Here is a 23,424-nt window from a genome sequence, read left to right on the forward strand (position 1 = left end):
TCTAGCGACTTCCTCTAGGTTATCCTTCATTTAAAGTCATTCATCTAGCAAACACTTATGGGGCACTTACTATTTGCCAGTGTCAGACTTCATTTTGGGGGCTCCAAAATCACTGCAGATGGTGACTGTAGCCATGAAATTAAAAGATGCTTACTCCTTGGAAGGAAAGTTATGACCAACCTAGATAGCATATTAAAAAGCAGAGACATTACTTTGCCAACAAAGGTCCGTCTGGTCAAGGCTATGGTTTTTCCAGTGGTCATGTACAGATGTGAGAGTTGGACTATAAAGAAAGCTGAGCACTGAAAAATTGATGCTTTTGAACTATGGTGTTGGAGAAGACTCTTGAGAGTCCCTTGGACTGCAAGGAGATCCAACCAGTCCATCCTAAAGGAGATCAGTCCTGGGTATTCATTGGAAGTACTGATGCTGAAGCTGAAACTCCAGTACTTTGGCCACCTCATGTGAAGAGTTGACTCATTGGAAAAGACCCTGATGTTGGGAGGGATTGGGGGCAGGAGGAGAAGGGGATGACAGAGGATGAGATGGCTGGATGGCATCACCAACTCGATGGGCATGAGTTTGAGTAAACTCCGGGAGTTGGTGATGGACTGGGGGGCCTGGCTGCTGCAATTCATGGGGTCACAAAGAGTCAGACACGACTGAGCGACTGAACTGACTGACTATTTGTCAGGAACTGTGCTAGATGCCGGAGATACAAAGATTAAAGAATATCTCTGCTTTCAAGAAATTTTTTAAGTCTGTTGGGAAACCACCTTTCTCTGGAAGGCTTGCTGCCCCACGTTAGGCTGCCTTTGGCTCAGATGGTAAAGAATCTGACTGCCAATGTAGGAGACTCAGGTTTGATCCCTGGGTCAGGAAGATCCCCTGCAGAAGGAAATGGCAACCCACCCCAGTATTCTTGCCTAGAGAATCCCATGGACAGAAGAGCCTGGTGGGCTACAGTCCAAGGCACTGCCAAAGAGTCAGATACAACTTGGCCACTACACAACAACAAATGCCTTTTTGTATCAAATCCTAGGTATTCCCAGTTCTAAGTAGGCTACATTCATTCCTTCATTTAACCCCCACAACAATCTTAGGAGGCAAGTAGTCTTTAATCCCATTCAACAAATAAGGAAAATGAGGCAGGGACTGATTAAACAGATTCAGGTTTTATAGGGCGTCCTTGGTGGCTCAGAGGGTAAAGTGTCTGCCTGCAATACGGGAAACTCGGGTTTGATTCCTGGGTGGGGAAGATCCCCTGGAGAAGGAAATAGCAACCCACTCCAGTACCCTTGCCTGGAAAATACCATGGACGGAGAAGCCTGGTAGGCTACAGTTCACGGGGTCGCAAAGAGTCAGACATGACTGAGCAGCTTCACTTTTTTTTCACTTTCTTCAGATCTTATAAACGTCTAAGCATGGGGAGCCAGGATCAGAAAACACATTGTCTGGCTCCAGCTTTATTATTTATATAGGCATTTAAACTCCTCCTTTTATTACCTGCTTCCTTACATGTGGCACATGTAAGTTTTCTTATTGAAACACTTTTCTTTTCTTTTCTTTTTGTAATGGAAGTTGAGTTAACTTGCATGCATGTGTGCTAAGTCACTTCAGTCATCTCTGACTCTTTATGACCCTATGGACTATAGCCCACCAGGCTCCTTTGACTATGGGATTCTCCAAGCAAGAATACTGCAGTGGGTTGCATGCCCTCCTCCAGGGGATCTCCCCGACCCAGGGATTAAACCTGAGCCTCCTGCCTCCTCAGGCGGGTTCTTTACCACTGGTGCCACCTGGGAAGCAACGCTGTATTAATTACTGCTAGAGAGCAAAGTGGCTCCAGGTTTCAGTTCAGTTGCTCAGTCCTTTGCGACCCCATGGACTGCAGCACGCCAGGCCTCCCACCAGCTCCCAGAGTTTACTCAAACTCATGTCCACCACCAGCTCCCAAAGTTTACTCAAACTCATGTCCATTGAGTCGGTGATGCCATCCAACTATCTCATCCTCTGTCTTCCCCTTCTCCTCCTGCCTTCAATCTTTCCCAGCATCAGGGTCTTTTCCAATGACTCAGTTCTTCGCATCAGATGGCCAAAGTATTGAAGTTTCAGCTTCAGCATCAGTCCTTCCAATGAATATTCGGGATTGATTTCCTTTAGGATGGACCGGTTGGATCTCTCTGTAGTCCATGGGACTCTCAAGAGTCTTCTCCAACACTACAGTTTGCTGATGCTGCTAAGTCGCTTCAGTCGTGTCCGACTCTGTGCGACCCCATAGACGGCAGCCCACCAGGCTCCCCCGTCCCCGGGATTCTCCAGGCAAGAACAGTGGAGTGAGTTGCCATTTCCTTCCCCAGTGCATGAAAAGTGAAAGTGAAGTCGCTCAGTCCTGTCCGACTCTTAGCAACCCCATGGACTGCAGCCTACCAGGCTCCTCCATCCATGGGATTTTCCAGGCAAGAGCACTGCAGTGGGGTGCCATTGCCTTCTCCACACTACAGTTTAAAACATCAATTCTTCGGCGCTCAGCTTTCTTTATAGTCCAACTCTCACATCCGTGCATGACTACTGGAAAAACCATAGCTTTGACTAGACGGGCCTTTGTTGGCAAAGGCAGTCCAAGGGACTCTCAAGAGTCTTCTATAACACCACAGTTCAAAAGCATCAATTCTTCCAGCTTTAAACATTTCCTTTATCTCTCTCCTCCACTAGAATTGGAGATTATGCCAAATTCAAAGGAACAACTCTTGTGCCCACCACGATCTCCGACACCATAGGGAATCATTTATTTCTCAAATTTTCATTTGGAAGGAAGAAAGGAGAAGGGGGGGGAAAAAAGACGCACATCAGTAAATAATTCCACCGACGAATAAGCATCAGCAGTGGGCACGTGCCTGAGATGTAAATTAACTCCCTGCGAGCTGAGAACGTTCAGTTTGAGAACGTTCAGTTAGTGTGGTTAGAGTCAAGAACTCCGAGGGGCACAAGCGAGCTGTCCCAGCGGCCTGGGTCCCTCCCGCCCCGACCCCTCCGTCTGGACCTCCCACGCCGCGTCTTCCTCTCGCGGTGCCGTCCTCTCCGCGGACTCCGCCCTCCGGGATTTCCCGGGCTCCCCCTCGTCCGACCAGGCTGGGGGCCGCGCGCGGCGCGTGGGGAGTGCTCGAGCGCCGGCGGCGGCGGCGGCGGCGGCGGCGCGCATGCGCACTGGGGGCGCCGCCGCACTGCGCATGCGGAAAAATGGCGGGACTGGCGTCCTGAGGTGTGCGGGTCACGGTGCTCTCTAGCCTGCCCGCGTCTCACCTCCTGGGGTCGCGTCCAGTCCGCCAGCCGGTCTAGTTAGGCGGCGCCTCTGAGCCGGCCAGGGGCTCGGTTCGTGCTTGACGACGCCCCCTTCTCCCCTCCAGCCCCCCTACCCCCCGGGACCCGGCGTGTTGTGTGTGTGGGGGGGCGTCGCCCGAGCGGCGCGGGAGAAGGCGGGAGAGCTCTCGGGGGTGCGAGGCGAGGAGCGACTGTCCGGGCAGCATGAGTCAGCAGCCGCCGGCGCGGAAGCTGCCCAGCCTGCTTGTGGACCCGGCGGAGGAGACTGTGCGCCGCCGCTGCCGCGACCCCATCAACGTGGAGGGCCTGCTGGTAAGCCCCCCCGGGGTGGGGGGCGGGGAACGGCATGCGTGTGGGGGATCCCCGGGCCCCTGGGGTTCTCGCAGTGCCTGTCACGTCCTCTGAACCAGAGCCGTCGTTGTCTGCTGAAACGCTTTACCTTATCCTTTCCATGTGCTCCAAAATAACGTTGTCAGCCTCCTCGATCTTTCCTTCGGGCCACAGAGCAGTGTTGGAGAAAATTGCACAGCGTTGCCTGACGCTGGCATGCTCGCCCATTTTTATCTCAATGGGTCTCTGCAAGCTCTCTTTTTCGTGTTCTCGGCAGCCTCCTCTCCCATACTCCTTCTTAGCTGCAGCCGCTTAAAACCGTGTCCACACCTCACACCCCATAGCTCCCCCCATTCATCACGTTGTCGTCTTACATTCTCTTTGACAGTGAAAACGCGAGGGAGATTAAGACTCCCTGTGAAACGTTTAATTCTTCTGTTGCTCTGGACTGCATGCAGTATATTCTCCTTGATTATCAGGACTTTTCTGTGGAAGAAACCCGTCAGCTCCCATTTCTCCCCGCATTCTCGACCTCTCTGCTGGTTTCTTCCCGTTACTAGTAAATAAATATTTCCTGAAGTAGATTATCCAGACACCAGGAGGACTCCGTGCTCCAAAACAGTTGATGAGCGCCATCTCATTTAATTCTGCACAGCGGTCCTAAGGGATTATTCTTGTTTGACAGTTGCCAAGATAGACTTGGAGATGTTAAGTGGTTTTTCTATGGTTAGTAAGTAAAAAAGCCTGGGTTGAATCTCCCAGTGTCTGACTCTGGATGGTAAATTCTCAACTACTTGAAAGTGAAGTGAAAAGTTGCTCATGCGACCCCATGGACTATACAGACCATGAAATTCTCTAAGTCAGAATACTGGAGTGGGTAACCTTTCCCTTCTCCATGGGATCTTTGCAAACCGGGGATCGAACCCAGGTCTTCTGCATTGCAGGCAGATTCTTTACCAGCTGGACCACAAGGGAAGCCCAAGAATACTGGAGTGGGTAATCTATCCCTTCTCCATTGGATCTTCCCCCACCCAACCATGTCCTAAATCCATTTCGATTTTGAGAGATCCCTCCTTTAATCCCTTATGTCTTTCCGCCTACTATATCACTTCCCCTTCACAGCCAAACTCTTTGAAAAAGTTGTTTGCACTCTGGGTCTTCTTGCTCACATCTCATTACCACCTTGACCTGCTGCTGGGGGACCTCAGCCCTAAGCACAACTCTAGGACTGTCCTAACCAAGGTTGCCAGCAACCTTGTCAGGTCCAGCACATGTGGTTTTAACACGATGGACCACTCACTCTGTTGGAAACTCACCATTGACATCCCCTTGGACACATACTGTCAGCGCTCCATCTGCCTCTCTGGTCTCTCGTGTTCTCTTTTGTAAACTCTTCCTTTTCCCATCCCTTTCATGTTGGTCTTATTCGGCTCTTCAGCCTTCTCCACAGTTTCTTCATATGGGGTGTCAGTCAGCACTCTTATGACTTCTGTTGCTATTTGTACTGGTGGTCTTATTCTTTTCAGTTTAGCTCAGTCGTGTCTGACTCTCTGACTCTCTGCCACCTGTGGACTCCTTCTTAATGTCATCAGACTCCTGGATTTATCTTTGCTGAACTGCTTATGGTTGCTGAATTTTCCAGCACACCAGGCTTCTCTGTCCATCACCAACTACTGGAGCTTGCTCAAACTCATGTCCATCAAGTCGGTGATGCCATCCAACAATCTCATCCTCTGTCGTCCCCTTCTCCTCCTGCCTTCAGTCTATCCCAGCACCAGGATCTTTTCCACTGAGTCAGTTCTTTGCATCAGGTGACCAAAGTATTGGAGCTTCAGCTTCATCTTCAGCCCTTCCAGTGGATATTCAGGACTGCTTTTCTTTAGGGTTGATTGGTTGGATCTCCTTGCAGCCCAAGGGACTCTGAAGAGTCTTCTCCAACACCACAGTTCAAATGCATCAGTTCTTCGGCACTCAGCTTTCATTATGGTCCAGCTCTCACATTCATACATGACTACTGGAAAAACCATACCTTTGACTAGATGGGCCTTTGTCAGCAAAGTCTCTGCTTTTTAATATGCCGTCTAGGTTTGTCACAGACTTTCTTCTTCTTATTTTAGAATTTGATAAAAGCTCTGAACTCTTACTCTAGAAAAAACACTTTATTTTGCATTTACTATCAGAAGATACACGTATCCCTTGAAATTTCAGATAGTCCCACTCTGGTAGGGCTTCTCTGATGGCTCAGTGGTGAAGACTTCGCCTGCTAGTGCAGGAGACACAGATTCATTTCCCTGGGTAGGGAAGATTCCCTGGAGAAGAAAATTGCAACCTACTCCAGTATTCTTGCCTGGGAAATCCCATGGGCAGAGGAGCCTGTCGGGCTACAATCCATGGGGTCACAAAAGAGTGGGCACAATTTAGTAACTAAACAACAACAATCCACTCTGGTAGTTTTGGTTACCATGTAATGACTCCCAAATCTGTAAATTGGGCTCAGAGCTTTCCAATTGTCTACTACACACCTCTATCTAGATTTCAAACTCATATACCTGAAGTGGAATTCATTGTTTTGCTTAAGCAACAACTCTCGATCTCACACCCTCCATATTGCCCTAGTTGGTATCCTGCGCATCATCTTTACCTTTTCCAAATGGACCCCCTCCATCCTGTCTTAATAGAAATTAGTCACCAGTACTTGCCACTTCTAGCTGTCATCTGCCTTTCGGATTGCTATCTTCTCAACTAGTTTTCCTGCTTCTCATCTTGCCCCTGATTTTTCTATATATTCTCCACATAGTAACTAACCATGATGGTCTTTTTAAAGTGTATTTCTGATCATGTCATTTGGCTTAAAAGAATCTTATCGTGGTTCCTAGCTGCTCTCATCATAGAGGAGAAACTTCTTAATGTCATCAGACTCCTGGGTTTATCTTTGCTGAACTGCTTATGGTTGCTGAATTTTCCATATGTCTATATTCTTCTGGACTTCTGTATATCTGTACTTCCCCCTTTAAAAATTTTTTTTCTTTAGAGCACACTTTCCCTTGTTACCTCCTGTGGTTCCCATTACAGGTCATTTGTGGGCAGCCTTGCTGACCCAGCCTCTGGACTGGGCTGGACACTCCTGTGAGCTTCCTGCGTTACCCCTTCCTCAGCATGGGGGCACTTCAGGCCCTGGGCAGCCACTCTGGCCTTTCATTGGTACATCCCCAGCGTATCTTGGGGCTTCTTGCAAGAACAAAAAAACTATTTTGGTAAATAGCTATTAAGTGAATGAAGTAGGTACCCCCCAAATGTTTGAATGTATGAATGTTTATTTTCCTGGCTGTGAAATGGTGATTTCAACACCTCTCTCAGCAGTTTTTAGAAAAATTGGATAATGACTAGAAGTATTTAGTAGACTATGTATTATTAAATGCTATGCAAAAAAAATAGTTTTGTGTACAGCTGAGTGTTTGATGTTCCCCCCAGGGGTAAATGGCTTAAAAACTGGGATTTTACAAGGCAGAACATGATTAGAGATAGGATTTAGTCTGCACATTGAAAAATAAGGGAAATTTGCGTGTGTGACTAGAAAGCAGACCCCTGGAAAAAGGTATGTGCCTGCAGAGCTCTTAAAGGGATATTACTCACCCAAACAGGCTGCTTCAGGACACGCGAGCATCTCTGTATAGAGACATTTTTAACCAATTTAGAAGCAGTGTTTACGATTTTAGCCCCTAAAACACCTTTTACTTCTTTCTCCTTTGAGATCTCAAATTGCAAAGTGTAGGTTTTGAGATGTGGGAACTTGGAGCATCAGGGAAATGACTTGGAATGTGCTGACCTGCCCACCAGGAGCTGCTGGTTCCTAGAGAGCTGTGTGCGCTGAGCGCAGCCGCCGTAGTTTCAGGATGGAGACAGACTAATAGACCCGAACAAGTGAGGAGAGCAGTTTGAGTGTTTGAACCGCAGGCTTTTTTAGGAAGCCCAGTCTTGAGGTTTGGCTGCTACCAGGCTCTCTTTTGGGTTCCCCTGCTGGCTCAGCAGTAAGGAATCTTCTGCCAATGCAGGAGATGCAGGAGACACGGGTGGGATCCCTAGGTCAGGAAGATCTCCTGGAGGAGGAAATGGCAACCCACTACAGTATTCTTGCCTAGGAAATCCCATGGCCAGAGGCGCACAGGCGACAGTCGGGGGGTCACAGAGAGGCAGACGCTACTGAGCAGAGCAGGCTGTCCGTGGGCAGGTCTTCAGGGAGATGCCTGAGCATGGCCTCTCAGGGAGGCTTCCTTGAAGGAACAGAAAGGTTGACAGTGCCACCAGGGGTGGGCTGTCAGCACTAGAAGCAGCAGCATCTAGTGCCATAGAAGTTTGAGGATGTTCCTCTGAGGACTGCCATCCTCGAGACACCGAGAAGGTAAAAGATGTGTCCTCTGCAGGAGCCACTTTTAAAAGGTTCCCATTGGCTGAATCTGGGATAACTTGAGTCTCAAAATACTAGATTTTATACTCAGAATAAGATAGGAGTTCAGGCTCCTTCAGTGTAGCTCATTAAGTACAGCCTCAAAAATAGTTCCTCCAGATCTTTAGGCCTGTGAGACAAGGAAAAGCTCCTCACCTGTTTGTCGAATGTGGTTCACCAGAGTTAGCATAGCTGGAAAGGCCAATCAGGATTGTCAGACTGAATCTCCCCAGATGATAAATTTGTATTAGAAAACAGAACATGAGGCCTCCTAATCTCAGTGATCCTTACAGATGGGGTATCCAAGAGGGCATCTTTTCCCGGTGTCCCTGTGTCTGTAAATACACATTGTTGTTTATCAGTTGACGTCATCCGTGACAAGATCCTATTTCACTCTTCCATTCATTAGTTTAACAAATGTTTACCAAGTGCCTGAATGTGCCAAGAACTGTTCTGGTTCAAACAGGACAACAACAATAATAGTCTCTTATGCATTTTTGGGATTTTTACAGTGTACAGGATTGGTCATTTGATCTTCACAATAGCTTGGAAAGTGGGCTCGAATTGTAGGTCTGTAGGATTTACACCATCTTTACTTGGGAGGTCTGCCCCTGAGAGGCCATGATGCTATCGTGCGTCCTCCAAAATAGAGAGGGTTTTTTTGTTCGGTGAGGGGTGGGGAGTCAAAACCCCCCACAGATCTCAGTATAGCCCATACGTAGTTTATAGCAAAGAATGTGGGGGAAAGAAAATCATACATTCTCATGTTACTAATTGAGGTACCACCATCCCTGTGCCAAGCCTTCTAGATAAGGAGACCAGAGGGAGGGGTCTGGAGCAGGGAAGGCACCCTTGGAGCACATGCGAAGAGCAGATAGGGAGGTAGCACGAGTGGGGGCCTGGGCCCTCCCACCCTGAACCGAGAACAAGTCTTGTCTGCAGCACGACCCCTGCGGCTGCTGCTCTGTTAATCCCGTCCACGTGCGTTCTCAGGGTTGATTGTGGCACTACAGTGATTGAAGTAGTGTAGCAACTTAGTGTGTTTGTTAATGGGTGTTTCAGGTCCCTGTGATAAGGATGGATTTTTTTTTTCTTTTAAGGAATTTTGCATCAGTAGTTCAACTCTGTCTCATAGTCTTTTAGCAGAAGGGTTGAATGTAAAAATAGCAGTGACAGCTGGTCACCCTGGTCTGAAGTTTGGCTTCAATAGGACTGCCCTTCAACGTGTCCCTGGTGGCTCAGAGGGTAAATAGTCTGCCTGCAGTGTGGGAGACCAAGGTTTGATCCCTGGGTTGGGAAGATCCCCTGGAGAAGGAAATGGCAACCCACTTCAGTACTCTTGCCTGGAGAATCACCATAGACAGAGGAGCCTGGTGGGCCACAGTCCACGGGGTCGCAGAGAGCTGGCCACGAGTGAGCAGCTCCACGTTCTTTCAGCCTGTCCCTGTCGTCGGCCTGCGCTGAGAGCCAGCCAGGCAGAGTCCCTGCTGCAGGACAGGCTCTCCCCACTCCGGTTTTGCACCCGGCAGGTGTACCTGCAGGTGTTTAAATTCCAATGACTAAATTCATTTTAAAGTGGAATTCTGCTTCAGGGGCGTTATTCCGTATCAAGTTAGCTTGCTGACAGATGCCATCATCTTGTTGTGAATGATAAGGGAACCATTGTGCCAAGGCTTGTATAGTAACACCAGCAGGGAGAGAGCTGCTAAGCTGCTCACCTCGCCTTCAGGCTTCCCCGTTCCTCAGTCTTTTTGGCGTATTGCCACCGTACTTAGATCTCTGAACCATGAGCCCAAGGATGTCATGTCTTGTTCAGAAATCTGTGGCGTTTCTGCACTGGTTACAGCCTAAAGGCCAAACTCCAGGGCATGACTTTCACAGTCCTCCGTGTCCAGCATGGTGCTGGCAGGCCCTTCCAGCCTCAGTGACAAGTCGATTTCACACTGGCCAGCCAGGTGGCCTCGCGAAAGGTGCCAGGTAGTTTGTATTTCCATACCTTTATGCATGTCACTTCCTGCACCAAGAATTATTTATCTTCTCTCTCCAACCTCCCCCACAGGTTCCTGCAAAATCTGGCTTGTCTTCCAAGGCTTGGCGGGGGCGTCCCTCACCTGAGAATTGCTGGCTACACCCCAGAGTTCTGGTGACTCTTCTTAGAGCTCCTCATGAATCCCCCCAGTTTTGCTGTGGCCCCATTGAGGGCAGTTTTTTCACTTAAACAGAAGCTAAACCCACCCACAGCCTGTCTGGAGACACATGATATCATTATACTTTGTTCTAAGCAAAAGGCTAATATGGGTTTCTCTTCATTAGCTTCATGGTTAGGATTTATATATGTTTTGCAAAAAACAGTTTTTAAGTGTACTGCAGATGTTACAACAAGTTTATGTAAGCCTTCATAGCCTTTAAGTAGGTAGTAAAATGATGAGCATTGCCAGTGGAGCTACTGTTATACTAATTTCCTGGTTGCCTAAGGGATTTACAAGAAGTGTTTTATTAATCTAATACTGAACTTTCCAGTTACATTGCATGCATTATTTTCCATGATTAGAAATGCTGTTTTTACATTAATTATCATGGGACTGCATGGCTGCTTTTGAAAATGAAAGTTTGTGAGCTCATTTCTCTGGAGGCACTTAACACTGAGTTAGCAAAGGGTGAGCATTTGTTAGTTTGGGTGTAGATCTCTCCCTCACCTTCCAGAGTCAGAGACAAATCCTGATCAGAGACAGAGTCCTGATCACCTCTGAATTCCCCTTTATCCCTAGTACCTGAGACAGTCAGTAAATTAATGTCCATGTAGTAATAAATTCCAGTATTCATTCTCTACTGCCACCACCCTTCCTTTCTCCCCCCACCCGACCTCTTTAACTACTGCTTCCGTAGCTATGGGCTTCCCTTGTGGCTCAACTGGTAAAGAATCCGCCTGCAGTGAGGGGGACCTGGGTTCGATCCCTGGGTTGCTAACATCCCCTGGAGAAGGGAAAGGCTACCCACTCCAGTATTCTGGCCTGGAGAATTCCATGGACTGTATAGTCCATGGAGTCACAGAGAGTTGGACATAACTGAGCGACTTTCACTTTCACTTTCCATACCTATGGAGGCCTGTGCAATTTCAGAAATGCAAGTGTGTAAATTCTGTCAGATGTGATGACAGTTAGCATAAATGTAGTTTAGGAGAAGGACTGGTTTCCTCACACCATAATTATTTCCCAGGGTGAAAAAAAGGACAAACCTTTATATTATCCAGTAAAATGCTGTTCATTTGCATTGTGTTTGGTTTTTTTTTTTTGGTTTTTTTTTTTTTTTTTTGCTATTCATTTGCTTGTATTTAAATTACTCAGTTAAATTTGTGTATCTTCTCTTTTCCAGCCATCAAAAATAAGGATTAATTTAGAAGATAACGTACAATATGTGTCCATGAGAAGTAAGTTGATTCCTGAATAGGTTTTAGGTTTTGCCGTTTGACCTTCTTATGATTTCAGTAATTTATTTTAAAAGTACCTGAGTTGATGAGTAACTTAAATAAAGTGTACTATTTGTAAACTGAAATGTCAATCTTGGAATTTCAGCAAAAACTCTGAGGTTGTAGGCTGTCAATGTGCACAAATGCCAGTTTATTCTTCATTGCTTTGGAAATGTCTTTTTTTTTTTCCTAAATGGTCCATGTATAGGGATATTTCCCGGAGTTCTCTGAGAGCAGTTGTTGTCATCAGTGGAATTGCAGGCGGTTTGGCAACAAACGTGAGGACAGTCTTTGCCCTCCTGGTTTCCTGTGGTTCCTTGTGCTCTTTCCATTTACTCCTGTCCTAATCTCGGGGGATACACGATGCCTAGACATCCAGTATGAATCTTAACGTTAGCCTTCATTTCTTCTCAGCAACCCCCACAGTCCCACCCATATCTGGCCCCCAGTTTTCCTCTGGAAGCATTTCCTTCATCTGCCCCATGCCATGACTTACACTCATGTCTCACATGTATTGAGCTCATGCAGTGCCTGGCCTGTATTCAGCTCCTTACATGGATTATCACAGCAACCTTTCAAAGTAAAGGTATGGATCATTATTCCTATTTGATGGACAAGTAAATGGAGGCCCAGAGGGATTAAGTAACTTGTCCAATCAGAATTCATCTCCTGCCCAGACTTGAGCGTGCAGTCTTATCCCTGGGTCAGGTTCTGCTTCCTGCGCAGGCCACCCTGGCGCAGCTGCCCACGCCGGTCGTCTCTGCCAGGCCCTCCCTCCTGCCCATGGGGTCTCTCTTAACACAGAAACACGATGGTGATTTCAGCCAAACAGATGGATTAATTGAATCTGCAGATAGGATTCAAATTATATAGTAAATTATACGTAGGTTAACTCTTGTCTTGGTCAAGAGTCAGATGTAAATGTTTTTAAAGTCAGAATTTCTCATTTGTAATCTTGCAAGGTTTTATAGAATGATGACTATCTTCTACTTTTTAAAAAAAATTTAATTCCTATTTAATCCTGTTTAATCTTTAAGTATAGGAGTGGTCTCCACATAGAAGACATTTACATTATAAAATATGTTCTTTTGTTTCTTGGAGTAACCACCAGTGGTCTTTAAGTTGAATGTAATATCATAGAGGTTCAGGAGAAGAGCATTTCTGATTGAAGATAGGATGACTGTTTCCTTTGAAGCATTCTGTGATATGCTGTGAAGTAGGAAAAAAAATGTAATCACATACTCCACACTAGGAGGACAGCTAAATTATTTGTAGAATTTATTTCCTCTGCACACTAAGCCATAAGAACCATTCAGTTCAGTTCAGTTCATTTCAGTCGCTCAGTCGTGTCCGACTCTTTGCGACCCCGTGAATCGCAGCACACCAGGCCTCCCTGTCCATCACCAACTCCCGGAGTTTACTCAGACTTGTGTCCATTGAGTCGGTGATGCCATCCAGCCATCTCATCCTCTGTCATCCCCTTCTCCTGCCCCCAATCCCTCCCAGCATCAGGGTCTTTTCCAATGGGTCAACTCTTCACATGAGGTGGCCAGAGTATTGGAGTTTCAGCTTCAGCATCAGTCCTTCCAATGAACACCCAGGACTGATCTCCTTTAGGATGGACTGGTTGGATCTCCTTGCAGTCCAAGGGACTCTCAAGAGTCTTCTCCAACACCACAGTTCAAAAGCATCAACTTTTTGGCACTCAGCTTTCTTCACAGTCCAACTCTCACATCCATACATGGCCACTGGAAAAACCATAGCCTTGACCAGACGGACCTTTGTTGGCAAAGTAATGTCTCTGCTTTTTAATGTGCTATCTAGGTTGGCCATAACTTTCCTTCCAAGGAGTAAGCATCTTTTAACTTCATGGCTGCAGTCACCATCTGCAGTGATTTTGGAGCCCAAAAAAAAAAAGTCTGACACTGTTTCCACTGTTTCCCCATCTATTTCCCATGTATCAAACTGGGAAAGATGGAAAGAATGATAATCTTCAGTTTTGGCAAGGGCAAGAGAGGAGGCCCTTATAAACTTTGTAAAACTGATAGAACCCACATCCTGAATAGCAGATTTGGCAGCATTTAAAAATACACTTTTACTCAACAATTCCACATCCTGAAACTTATCTAAAGGAAACAAAGACGCATGCAAAAATTTAGCTTCTAGGAGATTCACTGAAGTATTGTGCAAAATAGTAAAATTAGAGATAATTTTAATTTCCAGCATTGGGCTGAGTTGAGCACATGTTCCATGCAGTTAAATATGCAGCCATAAAGAATAAAGTTGAAATAAATTTGTTGACACATCAGGATGTTCATAATACTGAATTAAAAAACAGTATGTTAAAAAGTGGTATGTTTCTATTCTCGTTTTTTAAAGCTATATATATTTACATATTGATGTGGGCATGTGAAAGTGTGTAGTGTCAGGGGGTATCTGGAAAACCGTAGTAATGAGTAAATGAGGAAATTAAAGAGATTTTTCTCTATTCATATGCTTATCTGTTAATATAGGGTAATGAATATTTTGAAAAATAGTCATGCCACTTTCCCTCAAGGTATATCCTAACCATGCTAATTAGAAGACTGATTTGAGCCCTTTCCAGATTTCATCAGTTTGGTTTACACTATGACACGTATAGGGACATTTTAAACCTTTTTTTTTTTAAAGCTAAATCTCTAACTTTGCTTCATAAAGAATTTCCTGACTTGAGGACCAAATGAGAAATTTGATTCTAAACATTATTTCTAATCCTATTCCTGAGAGTAGTATGGATATAGATGCAGGCTCACCATTTATGTCTGATATGATGCCGTTCAGATTCACATACTCCGTGGAAACTGGTTGCATATTTCAAATATTCCTTTAAGTCTAAAGCCTTTGTTTACCTGGAATAGGCTAATAAGTTTTCATCCATTTTGAGAAGTCGATTTTGTAAAAATTAGCTATGATTTGGTCAGTGGGTAGAATATCTGTAGGTGTCTGTGGTTATTGATCAAGAAGAAATAAATGGTCTTTTTAATGAATTGAGAAAGAAATGCTATTTAAAATTTTACGAATTGTGTTTGTTTTGTTTCCCAGAAGCACTAAAAGTGAAGAGACCTCGTTTTGATGTGTCACTGGTTTATTTAACTCGAAAATTTATGGATCTTGTCAGATCTGCTCCTGGGGGCATTCTTGACTTAAACAAGGTTGCAACGAAACTGGGAGTACGAAAACGAAGAGTGTATGACATCACCAATGTCTTAGATGGAATCGACCTGGTTGAAAAGAAGTCCAAGAACCATATTCGGTGGATGTGAGTTGTTTTCAAAGTTTTCATGTTTTTTTTTCTCCTCAATAAGTGACAATACTGTGCTTAAAACAAACTAGGTACTATCAATGGTTTGTTTTCTTTTTTCCTACTTGGTACCAATTAAAAGCCATATAATATCATCCCAATATTATGGAAAAGCTGAGTGGAGTCATGATTAGTTTTAGGAATTTCACTTTTCAAGATAAGTGGGCATCTGATTGTGTAGGAATTTTTTTAAAAAAATATTTCCTCATTTCCAGTTGATCATTGATACCAGGGGGAATCAGTTACGGTGGTAAAACAGTGGTTCTTGCACTGGAGTGTGGTGACCATGGAGAGGTCTCCTCCCAAGGGGCTGTAGTTCAGTTCTGGGGGAACGCAGATACCTGCCTTCTTAAAAGCGATCTCCGGGTTATGGTTCAGGTCAGGCTTGGAAGCAATTCCCTGAATGTTAAAAAAAAAAAAATTCAGGAGGCTGTGTATCTCAGATTTAATTGGTAAATACTTAGCATATGATTAGGAAGGATTTCAGGAAAAGAAGACCTTATGGTATAAATGTAGATATTACATGTAGATAAGTGTGGGGGACACACACACACACACACACACACAAAGGAACGGAGCGGTTATACTTAACAACACACAACTATTTTGAATCAGTAAGAAACAGTTCCAGCATATAAGTACCTAGATACCTTGCAGGCAAAAGAAAAATCTACCAGCAAAGATCATTAAAATGATTCTCAGTAGTAGTTAAGGGGTTCATAAAGGAGGTTATTTTTTTTAGTAGTACAGAAATTCAAATTGAATTTTAATTTGAACATGTTTGCAGAGTCAGACACGACTGACACCACTTAGCAGCAGCAGCAGCTGAATAATAGCGAACATTTTAGGGGCTAATGTCGGATTATGTTCTAAGTCACTAATTAGAATCAGATTTGAGAACTAGCGAGCAAAAGGTAAAGTTGTAACAGCCTGTCCCCTCTTAATTTTCTATAAAGATCGAAGAAAAGAATGAATATTGATAGTTGCTCAAGTCACATCATATTGGGGCAGACTGTAATAAAGAAAATAAATCTTTGAAAAATTATTATTTTCAGGTAGAACCAGATTAAACATGCACTGTAGGGAAAACTAAAGACTAAGAATTTTAGCAGATGAACTGTCGTTTGGCCAGTATGTGCTATTTTTCATGTGTAAAAACTAAAGGGTTCAGTTCAGTTCAGTCGCTCAGTTGTGTCCGACTCTGTGTGACCCCATGAACCGCAGCACGCCAGGCCTCCCTGTCTATCACCGATTCCTGGAGTCCACCCAAACCCATGTCCATTGAGTCAGTGATGCCATCCAACCATCTCATCCTCTGTTGTCCCCTTCTCCTCCTGCCCCCAATCTTTCCCAGCATCGGGGTCTTTTCAAATGAGTCACTTCTTCGCATTAGATGGTCAAAGTATCAGAGCTTCAGCATCAGTCCTTCCAGTGAACACCCAGGACTGATCTGCTTTAGGATGGACTGGTTGGATCTCCTTGCAGTCCAAGGGACTCTCAAGAGTCTTTTCCAACACCACAGTTCAAAAGCATCAATTCTTCTGTGCTCAGCTTTCTCTATAGTCCAACTCTCACACCCATACATGACTACTGGAAAAACCATAGCCTTGACTAGATGGACCTTTGTTGGCAAGGTAATGTCTCTGCTTTTTAATATACTGTCTAGGTTGGTCATAACTTTCCTTCCAAGGAGTAAGCATCTTTTAATTTCATGGCTGCAGTCACCATCTGCAGTGATTTTGGAGCCCAGAAAAATAAAGTTAGCCACTGTTCCCCCATCTATTTGCCATGAAGCGATGGGACTGGATTCCATGATCTTAGTTTTCTGAATGTTGAGCTTTAAGCCAACTTTTTCTCTCTCCTCTTTCACTTTCATCAAAAAGCTCTTTAGTTCTTCACTTTCTGCCATAAGACTGTAACTTGTCAAAAGGACTTCTCCCATGGCTCAGTGGTTAAAGAATCCACCTGCAGTGCAGAAGACACAGGAGAAACTGGTTTGATCTCTGAGTCAGGAAGATCACCTGGAAGAGGAAACAGCAACCCAATCCAGTATCTTTGTCTGGAAAATCCCACGGACAGAGGAGTCCAAAGGGTCACAAAAGAGACACGAATGAGCACAAACACAGATGGACAAGAACTTGTCAAAAGTCATACTGTGGAAAGCAGAGCTGGGCTAAAACTAGGTGCTATGACTCAGTTCACTGCTCATTGAACTTTAGTAAGCTTTCCGTAGAACTTCTGATTTCCAGAGGGTTGTGATGTTCTTTTTGTTTTTAAAGTTTCTTTGTCAGGGAATAGAAATAGGGACAAAAACCAAAGAGAAGTAATGGTTGTCTAGAATAACAGGAGAGCAGGAGTGGAGTTTGTTACCTGTTGTCTGTTCTTGTGGGAGACACCAGGTGTAAACTTCTGGAGACATTCCAGTAACCTAACTTGTATTAATTTGTAATCTCCCAGATGTTGTTGATGGGGATCTTTTTCTTTTAAAGAGGGTCTGATCTTAGCAATTTTGGAGCAGTGCCCCAACAGAAGAAGCTGCAGGAGGAGCTGTCTGACTTATCAGCAATGGAAGATGCCCTGGATGAGTTAATCAAGGATTGTGCTCAGCAGTTGTTTGAGTTGACAGATGACAAAGAAAATGAAAGATATCCTTTAATCTGTACCTTTAAAAAAAAAAATTCTCCCAAAGCAATTACCTTAAATAGTAGGCTCAGCTTGGTAATTTAATTAATATATTTAAGATACAAAATCAGACCTTTAGAGGTGAATGAACTGCCATAGAAATGATACCGAAACTGCCTTTCCAGTCCACCAAGCCTGACACAGTTGGATGGTCATGCTCTTCAAGACAGTGTCTCTGGCATCAGAGGGGGAGATTGTCTTTGATTCTGATCTCCTTCCAAGTCTCCTAGACAGTTTTGCTGCCATGTTCCCCATGCAGCACCTTTCTGAGGTGTCACTGATACTGAGCTAGTCCATGTTTCAAATTTACTTAAATTCTACCCCAGTCAAAAACTCCTATTTCCACAATACAGTTATTAGAAGAAAAGTAAATGCTGTCACTGGACACAGTCAAAAAGGTCTGTGGAGTTTAAAAAAAAAAATGCTGGGGAAACCCTTTGAATCAGGTAAGTGGTAAAATTTCAAGCAACACAATAAAAGAAGATGAGAAAAATTAAGGTAGCAAGATTGAAAATAGTTTGGGATGAGAGCAGTCCCATGAGTAGTTGATAGTCCTGAAAAACTGGTTTTCTAAGTTGTTTCTACTACTAACAGATTCTTTCTCCCTTACATTTTAGGAGATTCTTATCAAAACACTTTTTTTTCTCCAGAGATTCTCATAAGATGTAGCAATGATAGGGAAATGTGCAGGGAGGTTTGAATACCTTCATGTATTGTCTTTGTTTTAAACACCCAGACTTTATTACTATTTTTTGTCCAGAAAGTGTTATCACTATCATAGTAGTATAAAAGAATTCTTTTGAGTTATATTGTAAAACACTTTGTAAAATCCTAAGGATCGTTGATGAAATAGTAAGAATTACATATGAAATAACTTTTAATCTGCACCCTCTGCTTAGAGACCCTTAACTGATTTTTACACTAGCATATGTGACGTATCAAGACATTCATAGCATCCAAGCCTTCCATGAACAGATTGTAATCGCAGTTAAAGCACCGGCAGAAACCAGATTGGATGTTCCAGCTCCCAGGAAGGTAGGTAGCCCTGCTTTTGAGTCTGTGTGTGTGTGCGCGTGCTTAGTTGCTCAAGTCATGTCAGACTCTTTGCCACTTCATGGATTTTAGCCCGCCAAGCTCATCTGTCCATGGGGATTCTCCAAGCAAAAATTCTGCACCCCCCTGTTCTTAAGAACATTTAAAGGGAAACAGGGGCTTCCTTGGTGGCTCAGCAGTAAAAAATCCGCCTACAATGCAGGAGATAACAGGTTCAATCCCTGTGTTGGGAAGACTCCCTGGAGAAGAAAATGGCAACCCACTCCAATGTTCTTGCCTGGAAAATCCCATGGACGGAGGAGCCTGGTGGACTGCAGTCCATGAGTCACAAAGAATTGGACACAACTGTATGACTAAACAACAACAAAGGGAGGCAAGCCAGCTACTTGGACTGTGCGTTGTTGCAGTCCCAGTAACTTGATAACTAGTGTGTGCATGTTAGCTGCATACCTGATCCACAGCTCAAGGCGCTTCACCCATTTTAATGTGTTTCATGTGTTCTGAGTAACACAGCAAACTCAGCAGTCATGACTGTTATCCTCTACAGATGAGAAATCTAAAGCACAGAAAGATAAACTTTCTTACCATCATACAGTAAGTGAGAAAAACAGAATTCAAACCCAGACAGTTTGGCTTCAGAGTCTGTTCTTAGCCATTGTACTATCATGGCCTCTTAGAGGAATCACCAAGAATTGGCCTCAGTGTTAAGATCCAGTGTCAAACAGGGCTCTGGGGAATTAACTCACTAACCAAACTCATGAAAGACTCACAAATAAAGGAGGACACTAAATTAAACATTTAAAATGAAAAGTAAAATTAATGTGTAAATGGAAATACTGTCAGCTGCTTGCAGGAAAGTTTGTGTTGAAAGATACTTGTCGATAGAGGCATGGTCAGGGTGGACTCAACCAAGGAGTGAGACCATTCTTAGGACAGATGGAGTGCTGATGGCCTGATAGACCCGTCAGCGCTGAAGTTGTGTCCTCTTCATTGCAATAGGGGACTTCACCTCCCTCAGTGAGGTGACTCTCACCCACCTTCCCCTTTTATCCCCAGAAGACCACAGTCCATGTGAGACCCTAGCTGTTACTGGACAGTGTATTACAGTTAAGGAACACCTTTTGTTTATTCCAGTCACACTCAAATTGTGACTTCGAGGTGATGCTTCCTAATGAGTGCTTCCTGTGGTTCAGACTAAGCAAATACATGATATTCTCAAATATATGACAGCAAAGAAACTACCTGGATGAGAATTTCCAGAAGTGTCCCTTGAAACTTCTACAGTTCTAGAAAGTAAAAAAATGTAATTCGTGAATCCTCTCATTCATCTTAATGCTTTCTGTATCTTGTGCTAGGATTCTATCACAGTACATATCAGGAGCACCAAAGGACCCATTGACGTTTATTTATGTGAAGTGGAGCAGGGTTCCCACTCAAGTAATAAAACGTCAGACAGTGTAGGGACCTCTTCATCCAAAAGCAAGCCTTCGGAGCACCCTCAACCTGAGAAAGGTAAACAGGCCGATTTTGTGATTAGGAAAATTTAAGATTCTAATGATTTTTTAAATGTATATAGTTTAACAAATGAATATTATGGACATGAATATTTATGAATAACATTCATAAAATGATTATGGCCTTACAGATATTTTTACTCTTCCTAGCTACAAAAACATGAGTTAAAAATTACAGGGTAATTCTTACTATAGTTGCTTACTGTTTCTAACAACCCTGTTGTTAAATCCCGTGTAATTTTGATATCTGTGAAAAGTTAGAATTGTAGTTGGTTTTGGAGTGTGGTCTCTGTAGAGAAGGCTGTCTGATCCTCTGACCCAGGTCCTCAGGCTCATGCTTGAGTCCTGGTTTTATTATTCTTGTGAGACTGGAAACATTAGCCTTATGCCACTCATGTAAGAATATGGTTCTTGACTGAGGTCTTCCTATTTTGTCTTAAAAATTTGAATGTTCTTTTAGCTGCCTGCCTTTGAGACCTTCATTTAGGAAGATTTCTCCCGTGTTTGTTATCTTTCAGAAGAAAATCCTCCACATCAAAGTGAAGAAGTGCTTGAAGTGAGCAACTGATGGTGTTTGAGGGTCCATGCATGAAGTCTCTTGGACTCCTGTGTGGATGAAGATCCTCAGAGCAATAAATTGTCCCTGCTGTTTTCTCATTCTTGGTAGCTGCAAGAAGGCCAGGAGTGCCTCCAAGCACTTTGCTCTTTAGATTGCTGGATAATGGCGGTTTCTGCATTTGAAAACAGCTCTTTTTATAATTATTCACTGCTTTTTTTGCCAGTGAAGCAGTCATCTTGCCTACAGAAATTATTGAATCACACAGCTGTCACTGAAACAGCAGGCAGGCGGGGTGGACAGCTCCTCGTGGACTCTGCCCTTTGCTGCGTGGATCGCGTGTTGTTGTCACAAAAGAAGTTGCCTTACATGGGTTCATGTCTGCATGGATGGGTGTGTGCACACACCTGATGTGGTGTCTTTGTACATATTTGTATAATGTCTAGATCACTTGTGAAATACGTCTAAGTGAGACTGTTCACCCTTGTACAGCCAAAATGTAAATATGGAAAGTAACAGACATATTCTCTAATTTCTGTGGTATCTATAACTTATTAGAATCCTCCGAATGAGGGTTAGAGGAGAGTTTTTTCCCTAACTTCTACATGTAGAAGTACCATAAATATGTGTGCAGTTAAAATTTGTGGATTTAATGCAGGTATTTCAGTATGGTTTCCCAGTGCTAAAATTGGACTTCAGGCTCCCTACAGAGTCATTGTGTCCAAGCAGACTGCTGACGTGTCCCAAGCTTTGGGGACAAGTGCAGAAATGCCACCAGCTCATGACTGAATTCCTTGCAAGACATGAGTTCAGTCATGGTGACAGTTGAAAACTATTTTAACCTTTTTTGCAAGATTTTGTAATATGTTTCTGTACACAGCCCTTGCTTTTCAACCAGAGGGGTTTATTTACAATGAGTCAGTGGTCCCCTGCCCTCACTCCAGCTCTAGTCCCATGTTCCCGAGCACCTCGCTCTTTCTACCTCAGCGGGTAAGTCATTACCACTCTGTGCCTCAGTTTACTCAGTAGTTTACCATTAGACTGTGAGCTCCTTGGGGGACTTTGTCTTAATCATTGTTAAGCCCAACGCCTTGCGCCACTCCTGGCAATTGAAAAGCGCTTGATAAATGTTTGAACAAATCAGGTGAGTGAGTGAGTGAGTGAATGGTATAATTAGACTGATAATGCTTGGCTCATACCATTCAAAATTCTTGTATCATTCAGATTCATATTTTAAACTTCTGTCACTTTGAAAGAAAGAATTGAAGTGACGTGAGATTAGGACCATGTAGAAAAAAGAGGAATAAAAAATGAACATGCTGGAAAATCATGCCAAGTATGTAGGATTCGCACACCTCCAAACTCCAGTGGCTTTTGCAGTCCTGTCCCTCAGCTGAACACCAGCCTCCTCCCTCCTCACAGGCCCTGCCAGCTGCCTCTGCAGGCCTTGGCTACGAGGCAGAAGTTGTGTGTATAGGTCAAGTGCTCCTCGGAGGATTCCAGGCTCTGCATTGTAGATTTGGCAGCTGTCAGTTAGTGTGATGGCTGAACATGAGAGTGGATGAGGCCACCTAATGAGAGGGTACCAGCAGGAGAAGAGGAAAGGCCCGTTGGCATGTGTTTTAAAGGGAGGTACCCACTCCAGTTTCTTGCCTGGAGATTTCCATGGGGTCACTGAGTCGGCTGCGACTGAGCAACTTAACACTTTCACTTTCACCAAAGAAAAAGCCTTTCTCAAGAGAGAAAAGAGGAGGAGAGAAAAAATGGCTGAAGAAGGTGGTGCCCCCAAAACCCACAAAGGAAGCATGGCCACAGGTGATAGCATTTTTCTAAGCAGCAGTTCCTTACTTGTCAAATGTGACAAAGTGTTCTATTTTGCAAATCATTCTGAGAGTAACGTGAGATTGTGTAAACAAAAGCCCTCTGTAAACTGTAGACGTGTTACATAAATGAATCTTTTTCGTCACTCCAGCTTCTGGTGTTTCGTCTCTTCTTTTCACAACTGTTAAAGGAAGCATCGTTGAACCGGGCCTCCAGGCTCTTCCTCCCGGCTCTGTCCGGAACAGCACTGCCCATCTGTGCAGGCATACCTCATTTTGCTATGCTTTGCCATACTGTGATTTTTAAAAACTGAAGGTTTGGCCCCCCTGTGTCCAGCAAGTCTGTGAGCACATTTCCTAAAAGCATTTGCTCATTTCATGTCTGTGAGTCACATTGTGGTAATTCTTGCAGTATGTCAGGTTTTTTTCATTTTGTTACATCTGTTATAAAAAAAAAAAAAAGTTTGATAGATGAGTTGCTTCTTATGGATGAAACAACATGATTTCTTAAGTTGGGCTCTAATCTGGGTGAAGATGCTGTGAAAATTGAAGTGACAACAACGGATTGAAAATATTGTATAAATTTAGTTGATAGCAGCAGGGTTTGAGAAGTTCAATGGCAATTTTGAAAGACACTACTGTGGGTAAAACGTTAACAAACATTGTTGCCTGCTACAGAGAAGTCATCTATGAAAGCCAGAGTCAACTTCCATTGTTGTCTGATTTTAGGAAATTGCACAACCTTTGTCCACCAATATAAAGCTATGTCTCCAATCAGCATTAATAATGATAGAGCCACTGCGACCTCCATCTCTCAGACCTCTGTGTCTATCAGTTATTCTGAATGTGGAAGGGGAGGGGGGATGTTACTTGTTGGGAAAAGAACCCATAACAGACT

At 44.0% G+C, this 23,424-nt stretch overlaps 1 protein-coding gene and 1 long non-coding RNA gene across 2 annotated transcripts in view; one reads left to right on the plus strand and one right to left on the minus strand.

Moving 5' to 3' along the window:
• The first annotated feature begins 3,209 nt into the window (after positions 1-3,209).
• Positions 3,210-22,677, plus strand: E2F6 (E2F transcription factor 6). Its single transcript, XM_020883207.2, has 7 exons — positions 3,210-3,633; positions 11,468-11,522; positions 14,643-14,859; positions 17,391-17,546; positions 18,504-18,618; positions 19,992-20,148; positions 20,669-22,677. The coding sequence occupies exons 1-7, from the start codon at positions 3,526-3,528 to the stop codon at positions 20,716-20,718; spliced, it is 858 nt and encodes a 285-aa protein (XP_020738866.1). The 5' UTR covers positions 3,210-3,525; the 3' UTR covers positions 20,719-22,677.
• Positions 14,858-23,424, minus strand: part of LOC110130914 (uncharacterized) — a 93,486-nt gene continuing 84,919 nt past the window's right edge. The window contains exon 3 of the long non-coding RNA XR_002312016.2: positions 14,858-15,300. This is a non-coding gene — a long non-coding RNA (uncharacterized lncRNA). The remainder of the gene's footprint in view (positions 15,301-23,424) is intronic.

This window comes from Odocoileus virginianus, chromosome 2 (genome assembly GCF_023699985.2).
Source record: "Odocoileus virginianus isolate 20LAN1187 ecotype Illinois chromosome 2, Ovbor_1.2, whole genome shotgun sequence".
Classification (NCBI taxonomy): domain Eukaryota; kingdom Metazoa; phylum Chordata; class Mammalia; order Artiodactyla; family Cervidae; genus Odocoileus; species Odocoileus virginianus.

Excerpts from the sequence above, each read along its gene's own strand:
- E2F6 (XM_020883207.2), top strand. The coding sequence starts at position 3,526 with ATGAGTCAGCAGCCGCCGGCGCGGAAGCTGCCCAGCCTGCTTGTGGAC. Across the intron at positions 17,547-18,503 it reads GATGACAAAGAAAATGAAAG|ACTAGCATATGTGACGTATC; the intron begins ATATCCTTTAAT and ends ACTGATTTTTAC. Across the intron at positions 20,149-20,668 it reads GCACCCTCAACCTGAGAAAG|AAGAAAATCCTCCACATCAA; the intron begins GTAAACAGGCCG and ends GTTATCTTTCAG.